At 45.4% G+C, this 13384-nt stretch overlaps 1 protein-coding gene across 1 annotated transcript in view; it reads right to left on the bottom strand.

The window, feature by feature from the left end:
* Positions 1-13384, bottom strand: part of Alk (ALK receptor tyrosine kinase) — a 723531-nt gene that overhangs the window by 486542 nt on the left and 223605 nt on the right. The window contains exon 3 of the mRNA XM_021217650.2: positions 8592-8756. Coding sequence (XP_021073309.1) covers positions 8592-8756 — 165 coding nt within the window. The remainder of the gene's footprint in view (positions 1-8591; positions 8757-13384) is intronic.

A 13384-nucleotide genomic window follows, 5' to 3' on the forward strand; every position in this document is an offset into this window, starting at 1 on the left:
TCCTCCTCCTCCTCCTCCTCCTCCTCCTCCCCCTCTTCTCTTCCTCCTCCTCCTTGCTTGTGTCTACACAGATTCCCTTAGAGACCAGAGGCACCAGGTGTCCCTGGAGCTGAAGTCACAAGTACTTTTGAGTTGCCTGATGTGGTGCTGAGAAGTGAACTCAGGTTCTCTGTAAGAGCAGTATATGCTCTTAACTGTAGAGCTGTGTCTCAACTCCCACTAAATATATTCATATAGCATAAATGTAACAGCACAACAGTTTAGGCATCCTATATCTTATTTAACTAATTTCTAATTGTTGGGTCCTTAAAAATATTTCTACTTTTTCACCCTCATATGTAATTTCTAGATGAGCCAATAGGACATTTGTTGTAGTTCTGTAACTTAGGTCTAAGAGTTACATTGAGGGGAAAAATACCTCTGGCTTTAGAGAATCATTATGTTAATAGCACTCAGTCTAGATGGTATTTCCTGTCCTACCTCAACCCCACCTCACCTCCTTGCCACCCCCCCCCCCACCAAATGCAGATGCGGAGAAAGAGTCCAGGTCAGTACCATTAGGCTACCGGAAGTGATCGAACAGAGGGAAACCTGGACTAAAAGGCTCCTTTAGAACCAAGGAAGGCCCCAGAGCCGTCAGTAACCTAGAAAAGCAGGAAGTCTCTCTCTCTCCATTGAAACAGGAAAGTAGCTGCAGTGTGGCTACAGCTGTACTTGTTTTCATCTTAAAAAGAAACAAAGTCAACCTCGCCCATAGCGTTCCACAGCCGAGTGCATGGAAAAGGTAACTGTATCCACAAGCACAGGCTCGAAACAATTTTATATCAGAAAGGAGCAGGGAAAACAGCAACGCTAACAGACAGTGCCTTCAAGTCGGAAACGGCAGAGAAGACAGAAGCCCAGGATGGCAACTCAGGGAGCTGGAACTTGGGAATTCTTGCATGGACGGCCCAATACCATCTGAAGTCAGTGAGAACCAAGGACATTTTCTGTTCAGACCCCTCCTCTGCAGATCACACATTCTCTCCACTGCATTGTTCTTTTATTCCAGGTGGCTCACCACTCCTGACTGGTTCAACACCCTTCTAAAAACCAGAGTTCTCTGATAAAGGCTGCTCGCACAAGAAGGTGTGATATGCAGTTGTTGACTCTCATTAACCAAGTGACCTGAAGGACAATCACAGAGCCCTGTGGATTGCACCTGCTAGACCTGCAGCCTGCACTAGGACATGGCACCATCGGGGCAGGTATGAGTGCATTCCCTCTTGGGATAAAGCACTGTGATTCACCAGTCCTAGCTCTTCGCATCTGTCTTCTTGGCAGCCTGTCCCTGTCCACTGGTGACATCCCCTCCTTTTGTTTTCATGTGGAACTTGCCCTTCAGAAAGAGCAATCATGAACTCTGGTAGGGCTTGATGGCCAAGAGGGTCACTGATGAGGTGTCAGTCAATCAGCAAATGGAGGCTGAAGGCAGAGTTGATGAGCTTCGCTGGAGGAAAGGGACCAGGCCGACTTCTTCACTTTGGGCATGTATCCATAACAGGGCATCAAGAGTCAGAGCATGCAACACACAGCAGTTCAGCTCCCTGGCAGGCAAGAGTGGCTGGACTGTGAGGGATGGGTGTGGGGCTATATCAGAGACAGGAGGTCACTGTGTAGCTCAGGTAGCCAGGAACTTGTAATCCTCCTGTCTCAGTGTCCCAAGAATCTGAGAGTTCAAATATTTACCACCACAGCTTTCTGAAGTTTCTCTGAGGACTTTTAAAACCTTGGGGATTGGGAAATGAATTGAAGGAAAAGTTAGAAATTCTGTTACTCACTAGAGTCTTCTGAATCTACCTCACTAGATATCTTGAAGGTTTGAGAACTCAGCCCATGGGTGCAGAGAGAAAGATATGGGGTCTACATGCCAACTTAGACATGAGAGGAAAACCCCACGCCCCAGTGCTTATGAAAGTGAGGGCATTTAGAAATGGTTTTTCCTTCAGAGATCTTGTCAGTGACTTGATGTTCAACTCTTGACTTCCATATTCAGGAGAGGATCCATTTCTGGGTTTGGTCTGCACCAGTTTAGAACCATCATGGGAAGTTAACAGGCAAGCAGTATGGGCTGAAGGGCTGAGAGGTGTTACAGAACTCTGGTCCTGTTTAGAAGGGTTTGACACTTTCCAGGCATGGACCCACCATATGGAAACTATGCTGCTGAGAGGACTGAGTTGTTCAGAGCCAGGCTGACTCTACAACAGGCTACAAACTGGCAGTTTGGGAGACTGGGCCAAAGTGTCTGTTTCCCAGAAATGAGAATCCAGATTCTCATTTCTGGGTAACACAGTTTTGAGAATCCAATCAAAGTATGCCTTGCCACCCTGAAAAAGTCTCCAGAGCCCTAGCCAATCATCAAGGCACCCCATACCCATGGAGATAGAGCCAACCAATCTAGAGAAAGAAAGATAACAGTCACCCACTCCTGCCCTAACAGGTTTTAAATTGACCCTGCAGAGCACACACTGGGACCTCCATTCCCAAATGGGGAGACCCCTGCACGAAGGAAATTCTTCTGAATCAATGGTCTTTGCTTATGCATACTGCTTGAGTCTGGGTTCTTCCTTCAGACATTATCAGACCCTTTACACTGCCTTTTATGAAAAATAGAAGAATTTTAGTAGCAGCTTCCCATCTAAGCTACAAAATAAAACAAAGGTAAATCTTGAGACCCAGAACTCCAGGAAAGACTCATGGTTAAGCTCACTCTTTATTTGTATGCAGGAAGCTATAGAGCAAGGGAGGGGACACTTAGGAATGGCTAATGAGGTGGCTTACATTTTTAAGCTGGAGTTCATAACAGAGACCAAAATGAAGTCCTTCTAGAAGAAGAAAAACTGCATTCTGTAACACTGGAAGTAGGTTTGCATTAAGACATGCCCCAGGCATTTAGAGTCAACTCCCCAACCTGATGATTCCTTGAGGGTTTATTAATTTATAAATATTGTGTCCTATCAAAATGATCACTTTTATTATCTTACTGGTCTAAGCTGTATGTCCCATATCCTTCTCAGTTACAGGGACCATAAATTAAAGTCATTTAAAATTTATACTCTTAGAGTTCATTTCCTGTGATTGTTATTACTTGCCTACCTTTGGCTGGCCCATCTTTATGTCCAACGAGAAATATTGCAACATAATCTAAATACCATCCAACTAATAAATGTTCAGTTAAAAAAAGATCAAACCCTAAAGGGCACGCTATTACTCGTTGTCATCAACACTGCAAGCGAGCATGCTCCCTCCAACAGCTGGAAAACAGAGACAGTGGAGACCACAGTGTTGAGACTGCAGTGCTGCAGTGCAGACTGGAAAGGGCATTCACTCCAGTGCCTTGATGAGCAAGAGATTTTACCAGCCTACTTCGGTAGGAGCAGCCCCACTTTGAGGAATGAGGAAGAGTAGAGTGAATTGCCTTGAAAAATAAAGAGATATCCATGGTTGGAAAAAAAAATCTGAGCAGAAATCACAAAGCAAGGGGGTGGGGACAGTGATCATTCTTTTTTTTCTGACTGGCCTGTGTTGTCTTAGTAGACTCTGATGGATAATCTTGGCTGTCAACTTGACTACATCTGTCATGAGCTAAAATCCAGGCCCTTGAGCCCTTCTGTGAAGGATTCTCTTGACTGAATCTTTTGAGGTGGGAAGCCCCATCTCGAATCTGGGCCACACCTGCTGGTTGCAGCCCATATAAAAGGACACAGAAGAAGAAACACTCTCTCTCTCTCTCTCTCTCTCTCACACACACACACACACACACACACACACACACACACACATACACACACACATTCTTTTCATTCTTTTTTTTTTTTTTTTTGCCAGCTTCACTTCCACTGGTAAGGTCATCTATACTGTTGGTGAGACATACCTTAGCTGGTATTAGAACCTGCTTCTTTCTTTGGGATTCTAACATAGACTCCAGGAACACTCAGGACTCTAGCACTGGATTGGGATTGCTGCGACATCTAGTCCTGTGAAATGTGCAACTACCAGTTCTCAGTCTTTGTATTGTGAGACAGACCATGACGTGTAAACTGCTCTAACAAAAACCCCCTTCCTCCCCCCTTCCTTCCCTCCTTCCCTCCCCCCTTCCTCCCTTCCTCTCTCCCATCAGCTCTGTTTCTTTAGAGATCCCTGACTAATAACCGTCTCCTTCATTTGGAACAGAAAACAAGTGTATGTTTCTGGCAGTAGGGAAATAGCCCCGCACTGCGCTGCAACATCTGCGTGCACAGAAGAGTACGGTAAAGCAGACAGGTACACACACAGTGGCTTTTATTGTTGTTGCTTGTATCACAGTCTTTATAGGAGCTGCATACTGCCACATGGTATGAATAACAGCGTTTTAGAGAGATTGAAACTGACAAACCTGGACTTAAAGATGGGTGCTCCCATCCTGGCCGAGTCGTCTAAGGCACATGCCTTTGCAGTCCCTGCGGTGCGCTGACCCTTGGGATCAAGCTTCATAAAAGCACAAAGGTATCTGCTATGTGTCGCGCTACCAAGATTTCTCTCCCTCTCCTCAACTCCTTATTTAGTTTCTCATGGCCTTCCATGTGACTCGTATAGGCCAGAGATCACACGAAGAAAGACAGAGAAAGAGAAGCAGGTCAGAGGTCAGCAGTGCACAATTTATTGCCACTGTTTAAACCACGTAAAAGGTCCTAACTTCCAGACACACCATATGACATCACAAAGTCTGTGGAATTCACATAGAGTCCAGCTGTCATGTTCTCTAAATCATTGCGCTGAGATCAAGTTAACCCAGGAAATATAACTTTTTAAAAAAAAATCTACAGTGATTAAAAATATGTATTTTAAGAAACCAATATCCTTATAAGGATCTCTCTTGCTATGCTAAAACTCAACAACCGAAAGTAATCGGAAAGGAAAGGGTTTATTTCAGGGGTTACTTTCCTGTCGCTGAAAGAGGCAGAGGCAGGAATTCAAGGCAGAAACCTGGAGGCAGGAACTGAAACAAAGGCCATGGAAGAATGCTGCTTACTGGCTTGCTCATCATGGCTTACGCAGCCTGCTTTCTTATAGAACCTAGGACCACACAAGGGTGGCAGAGTATACATAGAGCTAAGCACGCCTACATCAACCACCAATTAAGAAAATGCTCCATAGGCTTATTACACACGGGTTAATCTGGTGGGGGCATTTAATCAATTTAGGTTCCTTCTTCCAAAGAAACTCTAGTCTATGTCAAATTGACATAAGACCAGCTAGTCTAGTTGGGTTTTACAAATCAGAGATAACCACAGTAGTGGCTATTGATCAGAGTAAACCTGGAAGGATGGCCTATGTCAACAGCACACAGGTAAAGGTGTGACTTATAATCATCTAAGAAATATACTCAAACTATTTAAGGAATTCCACTGAGAGTCAGGGACAGCTCAATTGCTATCCTGGTTTTTGCACAATCATGAGCCCCTCAATGTGATCCTCGGAAAGTCAGATATAGCAACACACCTATAATCCTAGCGCAGATAGAGGTAGGAGGTTCCAAGAGCTTTCTGAAGTCAGTGAGAGATACTGTTTCAAGAGTATAGGTGGAAGGGCTCCACCTTCGAGAGATGGCACAGCGGTTAAGAGCACTTGCCCCTGATCTTTTAGAGGAGTAGAGTTCAGGTCCCAGCACTCACATAAGGCAACTCATAACCACCTGTAACCCCAACTCTAGGAGATCTAGTACCCTCTTGTGGCTTTTGTAGGAACTGACACACATATGTACACACACACACACACACACACACACACATCTTTTTTTTTTTCAAAAATTTTTAACCTTTATTTTATTTATTTATTTTTCTTTTTTTATTAGATATTTTCTTCATTTATATTTCAAATGCTATCCCGAAAGTTCCCTACACCTTCCCCCCACCCCTGCTTCCCTACCCACCCACTCCCACTTCTTGGCCCTGGCCTTCCCCTGTGCTGGGTCATATAAAGTTTGCAAGACCAAGGGGCCTCTCTTCCCAATGATGGCCGATTAGGCCATCTTNTGCTACATATGCAGCTAGAGACACGAGCTCAGGGGGTACTGGTTAGTTCATATTGTTGTTCCACCTATAGGGTTGCAGACCCCTTCAGCTCCTTGGGTACTTTCTCTAGCTCCTCCATTGGGGGCCCTGTGTTCCATCCAATAGCTGACTGTGAGCATCCACTTCTGACACACACACATCTTGAGAAAAAAGCTAAGCTGGGAAAGAATTGAGGAAGGACACTTGATGTCAACCTTGATGGCAACCACGGCCCCTACCCCCACCACATGTACACATAAGCACATACAAATTTTGGAGATTACCATGAAAGTTTAAACTGCAGTAAAATATTACCTCATTTGCTAGATGGACAAAAATGACAAAGTCTGACAATACTAATAATTAGTGAGGATGAAGGTCACCAAGTGGAACAGTCACTTATCACAAGTGGGAGGGTGTAAGTCGGCATAACCACTCTGGCAAATAGATCCACATTACCTAATGAGATGAAAGATGCATCCAATATACGACCTAGCAATTCAGTCTTTGTTATATGTTACAAAGAATCTCAGGCAGGCACACTGGACATCTGCAAAAATGCTTGCAATAGTGTTATTGGTGCTTATAAAACCCTGGAGATAGCCCAAATAGTCAATGGCCGAAGAGAGAAAAGAAACTTACCTTCGTGCAATCAATTCACAAAGGGCATCAAAACAACAGACCAAAGCAACATGTACTAGAATGAACAGGTTACAGAATGATGGAATGATTCCATTTATATTTTTAAAAATTGCAGATCTAATAAATACTTTGGGTGGGGGGATCACACACTTAGGTGACTAGACCATAAAGAAAGATAAATGAATGATTAGCATACAATGCAGCAGTAGTTACTCCCACAGGTGGAGAGATGTCTGTGGACAAAGTACAAATGTTTGTTCATGCACATGGTGTGCATGCACACACACATACACACACACACACACACACACACACACACACAAGAGGGAAGACAGCATTTGGATTCTTTGGCTTAGTGTGGAGAACTTAGATTGTCACCTGTAATCTGTGCATACATGTTATAGCTATGTTTTGTACATGCAAGATTTCATAATGTAAAATGTTCAAGTTGCTAGGCCTCAGCTCAGATTTCTTGACTTGATGTCTTTAACAGTATTTTCTATAATTTCTTTATAGACCCCTGTGCATTGTCCAGTATAGAGTGATTTATCTACACACGAGACAACAGCATCCAGGCAAGGACAGCTAAAAGCAGGGATTAACCTCAAGCAATCTGAAAATGGGCACAAAAGCAGAAAAGGGAGCTCAGAAGACTGTGCAGAGGGGAACAATAGCTACTGGGCTTTTGGTGGTGAAAGGGTTGGAGGACGGTGTATCATATCCATCTGAAGACATTGATTATTGTGTCACCTCTTTCAGTCCACAGGAGTCCTGTCCCTGATAGGTTCTGTAAATGTATGAGCCCGTGATAGCCATTCTTAAGAACTTGGATACAGCACAGGCTCTGATCATAGCTTTTGCTACAGACTGAAACAGGACATTGTGGAAAGAGCCTTTGCTTCGAACGCATCATGGTAGGCATTTAGACCTGCACATGAAATCCTAAGCTGTGAGCTTGATCCAGTCCTCAGAGTCCTGGCTTTTCCCTCACTAACTTTGAATCCTACAGGACAGTGAAGGATGACCAGTCCCGCTCACGTCCGGTAAATCCATTCCCACTTCAGTTTTCATTTCTTCCTGAAAAAACCTGAAGCCCACGCTGCAAATGTAAGGAACTGCAGCATTTTCTATGTCCAAGGAACTGCAAGTCTGTGGTTTGATGTGGAAATAGTTCAGAAGGCTGGAGTGAGGCTTACTTAACTTTTTCACAGCTCCCTGTAAAAACTCTCCAAATATGTAACCAGTACCACGAGTCCGTGTCTGCTCTTCAGGTCCTGAAAATTTGGCAGGCAATATTCATAAAGAGCTCAGGACTGCTGAAAGCATCATGCAAAACAAGCATACGCTCTGAATATTCATGAATGAGGATGAAACACACATTTAACCCAGTTGCGCGGCACCTTCCCCGTTAAGATTGGCAGATTCAGCAAATAAAAATGCAGAACACACTTGAAGTTTTCCATAAGGTTCGGATAGGTTTCAGTGTGTGCTCTGAGCATCACCTGAGACATACGAAGAAAAAAAAAAAAAAAACTTCAAAAATTCAAATTGAACTGAGGGACTTGTGTTTTCCTTGGCAACCCCATTCCAGATAGACACAGATCAACATGTTATTTAGTTATTATATTGCCTTGGGAAATCTATGTTGAAAAGTTCTAGAATCATACTTCTATAACTTGGTAAGTGTAAAGGGCTAAATTCCTCTTAAAATTAGACTCAAGTGTTCCATTATACGTGGGTCAAGGCGCCATGAAGAAAGAGATATTCAAAGTCTATTTCCAAGGAGCCAAGGCTGTGCAAGGCTGGGAAAACCTCTTTGTTTCAAAGGAATTAGGCCTCTGAGCCTTGTCCTGGCCTATCCCGGACATGTTCCCTTACCTCTGGGCATCTCTTGAGAACGCTCTGCCTCTGGCCCATCCAACAAGTTCATCCTCGAGGCCTCTTCGGAGGGCACATGGCGCCAGGACCAGCTCTGATTCCCGTGGTTGTGGAGGGGAGGAGAATATTCCAGCTCACAGGGGAAGTCGAAGCTGCACTCCAGACCTGCAAGGACAGTGAAGGACAGTGAGACAAGCTGTTCCCCAAACAGGAGCTCTGCCCACCCCGGGGCCAGCCTTCCCAACTCATCCCCCATTCCTGCCTGCCCAGGAGGAGCAAGATACAGCTCCATCAGTGGTCCAGGCTGCTGAAAGGAAAGAAAGTATGTCCTTCCTATAGCTCATATGATAGGACAGTGGGAGCCTGGGTTTGCTGAGGCTCCTGGGAACAGGAAGACATCTTCACTGTGGGTGAGCACAGCCGGTCTGAGCAAGTTCTGTCTGAATTTGAGTCTGCCTCTGGTATTCACCAGCTCTCTGGCTTTCATTTCCCTCCCCCTTGTTCACTGGGAATGACACAATAAGCCTTAAGAAGTGTGTGTGTGTGTGTAGGAGGAAAAGTAAGCAGGCCCTGCTGTGTGCTGTCTGACCAGGAAGTCCCTGATTGAAGCAAACCTGCATGTTACCCCAGCCTCCCCACCTCCCTTCACCTGTACCTCTGCCACAGTAGGGACCACACTGTGAAGGGCCTGGCTTACTCTCTCTTGAGAGAGCACGAGGGTCAGCCACTGAGTATGAAGACATGGGGAAGGGCAGCTGGAAGTCTTGCCCTGAGACAATGTGTTCCATGTGGGCTTGTGTAGGGGTAATTCCCATCACACAGCCAAACTAAGTTAGAGCGCGGGGAGGGGAGAAACTAAATTACACTCATTCCGTGCTAAGCAGTGTATATTCACCTCACATTCAAGACACACAGCCTCTTTGCTTCTCTTTTCTCTGTCTTCACTGTCTGGCATCTAACATGGCGGAAGGGCTTTGCACAGGGCAGGCTCTCAGAGCACACTTAGGGATTCACAGAGCACATCCATAAAAAGGCTTCATTCAGCCACCTGCTACTTAGCCTCCTTACCCACCCGTGTGGCTATTAAGAAAGACAGAAAGCTGCATGTAGCAAGGACAGAGCACTGGATAAGGACTGTGGGGAACCCACAGTCCAGGCTGGGCTAGTCACGTCTCAGGGGCAGACTTCGTTTTCTGTATCAGTATAACAAAGGGTTTGCAGACTAGGTGATTCTAGACATAAGCACCAAGGGAAACTGGCCCTCCAACTTTGCTACTGATTTGCTGGTGACCTTCCAGAAGTCACTGACCCTCTCCGGGCCCCCCAATTCCTTAAACTGAAGATCCTGACCAGATGTTTCCCCGAGTTCTTCCTCCATTTAACTTTTGTAAGATTCCAAAGTCCTTGCTCTTGGGAGGGTTATTGCTAATTTAATCAATCAATCTCTGGCCATGCTAATGGGTGCTAGTTCCCAATTAACATCAGTGCTTTCAGACAGCTGCTTTGGGGGGCCACTGTCTCCATTTCCAAGATAAGCCTGGTACTGGGGATTTCAGAACGTAGCGGGGGAAGCGGAGCTGATTCTGGCACAAGCAGCCAGCCGCTAGAAGGTCCTGTAATCATACAGCCAGCTGCTGGAAGGGCCTGTAATCATATCCATGGGCAGCTGGCCCTTCCCAGGAGTGGGACTGAAGTAATTCCCATCGACACAGCCAAACTATCTAAGTTAGAGGAGGGAAAAAAAAAAAAACTCTCAATTACACTTCTATTAAGTACCTTTCCGCTTCTGGGCAATGGAGATTTATGTTTTATGTTTCCCAGTGGCTCTGCGGGAGCTGTACCCTCTGGTTCTAAGGTTAATACTACTCGCCCTTTCATGGTGCAGACAATTCCCTTTATAATGTGGAGATGGTGCCTTGCTTGTATTGACATGCCACTTGATGCCTTTGTATCTTATCAGCACTAAAGATGCTCAGCCTGATTCTGAGGGCTAGCGTGTGTGGTGAAATTAGTTCTTTTGTTAATTTCTCTTTCTCTCCATGTCTCTCTCTCTCTCTCCCTCTCTCCCCCATCTCTCTTGAAAGGCTCTCCTTGTAACCCACGGTGGCTTCCAGCTTGCCTACATAACTGAGGATGATCTGGAACCCTGATTCTCCTGTTTCCACCTCCCGAGTGCCACGATTGTAGGTATAAGTCACAGCTCTGTGTTTCTATGGCGCTGGTAAGAAAACCTAGGGCTTTGTGCATCCCAGGCAAGCACGGAAACAACAGAATCTCATCCTTAGCCCCTTAGTCGTCAACACTGCCTTGCCAGGCACTTTGCTTTGGTATCAGAATGCCAGAAGGAAACTGGAAATATGTTTGGTACTTGGCAATATCAAAAACGGTTCTCAAAATGAACAGCCTGGCAATTACTCGTGGCTTTGGTAGAGAGGGCCCAAAGTCTCCAACCACATCTGTGAATGCAGGAGAATGGGAGGGGGGGAGAGCTGCCACCTACCCAACAGTGACAATTACCGCTGCCGTTTTGCCAAAGCTTTCAATCTCCGCAACTATCATCTACGGAGTCTACTCTTCTCCAAATCAAGATTTTCTATTTGAGACAGAGGTGTACTGTGCCAAATAAGACGCTGCCTGGCAAATGTGCCTGTGTGTACATATTAGGCGAACAGACCAAGGACTGAACAGCATCACTTCTGGGATGTCTGGTCTCTGGGGAGTGTGCTAATTCACTGTGTGCGGGAGTCAAACCCTGCCTGGTCCAGCAGGCTATGCAAATGTCCCATCTTTCAATGAGTTTGTTTTGAAACTCTTGCTTGGCAGCAGGCCCCCTTTAGCTCTCACAGCTGGACTTACTGACTTTAAATAGGAGCGGAGTTAATGCTGCTCATTTTGTGGTGAAACTGAATTGGATTTTTCTACATTCTAATTTAATTTCTTGTAAAACATCATCGAGAAACAGGTTGCTTTTTTTCCTTCTTGCTTCTAAACCACCTTTAATATCTTTAGGCAATAATATCATTTTCTCTAAACAGCATCAGGAAAAACTGAGAAACTTGAGCCTTTTCAAAGGTTCTATATATAGGGTGCTTCTTAAGAACCTCTCTTTTGCCCTCATCTGACTCAGGGCCCATGAGGCAGGAGCTACACCCTCTCACAGAAAGTAGTTAGAGGGATCAATGGATTCATCAAAATGCTCAGCCTGTCACTGGCCAACACAGGTCCACACCCAAGGGAAGAGACACCCAGCGTGTGCCCCTTGGCTTCTCTGCTAGGGACCATTCTCAGTGCATTTTTTTTTTTTCTGTTGTTGTTTTTAATCTACAGAGCAACACTGAGAAGTAGATGGTGTTCTCTCCTCTATGGATGAGGCAACTCCCGAAGATGACAACAGCCGCTCCTAGGGAGAGCCAGGAGACCCAAGGCCACAGCAGGATAGAGATCCGGGGTTCTCTCTTCCCCTTCCACAGCTTCAAAATTAAAATCCATGGGCAAAGACCAAGTTAAGGAACTTCAGAATGTGCTGGCTAATTTAGGCTGTTGACGTGTCACCATAAGTAGCAATTGGGGTGTTCATGGGGCACACCTTTGGTGTGTGTCTACGGGGATGATCCCAGAGGGAAACACTGAGAGGGAAGACATGTTTAGTGAGGGCAGCACCATAGACTGGGGTCCTTGGTTGAACAGAAAGGGGGAATTCTGCTGACTAGCAGCAGTCACTTCTCTCTGCTTCATGACAAGAGTACAGGGTGATCAGTCACCTCAAGCTCCAGTGGCCACCAAGTCTTTGCTTCCATGATGGATCATATTCCCCTCAACCCATGGGCCCAAGCAAACCTTTCTCTCCTTACATCACATCTCAAGGTTTTGGTCCCAGCATGAGGAAAGTAGATACTGAAGTCGCTGTGGAGATGGCTGTTCTTTGACTCAAACTCTGTTAACAGTTCACATCTCCAGAGACATCTATTGCTCCTCAGTTTCAGGCCTCTATACAGTAACTATGGCTTTCAGAGGGATCCAGAGATCTCAGTCTTACTGTATATATCTATTTGGTCTATGAGAAGCTGACCATTGAAAAATGACAATCAATTATGACCTGCCAATTAAAACTATAAAAGAAAGGGAGATACTATCCCAAACTGCTGAGTATGCAGCTACAATCAATCACTATTGCCCAATACTGTAGTTTTCTTATCAATTCTCTCAAGGAAGAAAGATAATAGAACCCTTTAGAAGTGATCTGCCGGCTGAGGAGGGCACAGAGCTCTATAAAATAAGCCTTTGGTGAGGCATAGTCATGGTGGCTCTAGGACCTGCACATGACAGCTGGAGAACCCTGGCAGGGCTGCGTTCTCGAAACCTGCGTTTCTGCATTTGAGGATGTAGGAAAAGGAGCATCCTCTCCCCAGCGCACTTGTCATCTCTGGGTCCAGACTTTCTTGGACCACAGCTTCAGCTCCTCCTGGTCTCATAGCCAAGCTGACGGACCTATGGACACCAATCAGTAGCCCTGGAGGGGGCTGGAGGTATGTGATACTTAAAGTGGGCCTTTCCCCTCCAGATTCTTAAAGACTCATTAAAGGAGCCTCAAGAAAGTTGTATAACTGGTCAAAAGTGAGCTCTCTCTGTCTGTCTGTCTGTCTCTGTCTCTGTCTCTGTCTCTGTCTCTGTCTCTGTCTCTGTCTCTGTCTCTGTCTCTGTCTCTCTGTCTCTGTCTATCTCTCTATCTGTCTCTGTCTCTGTCTCTCTCTGTCTCTCTCTGTCTCTCTCTGTCTCTCTCTCTGTCTCTCTGT

The sequence above is a fragment of the Mus pahari genome, chromosome 18, assembly GCF_900095145.1.
Source record: "Mus pahari chromosome 18, PAHARI_EIJ_v1.1, whole genome shotgun sequence".
NCBI classification, from domain to species: domain Eukaryota; kingdom Metazoa; phylum Chordata; class Mammalia; order Rodentia; family Muridae; genus Mus; species Mus pahari.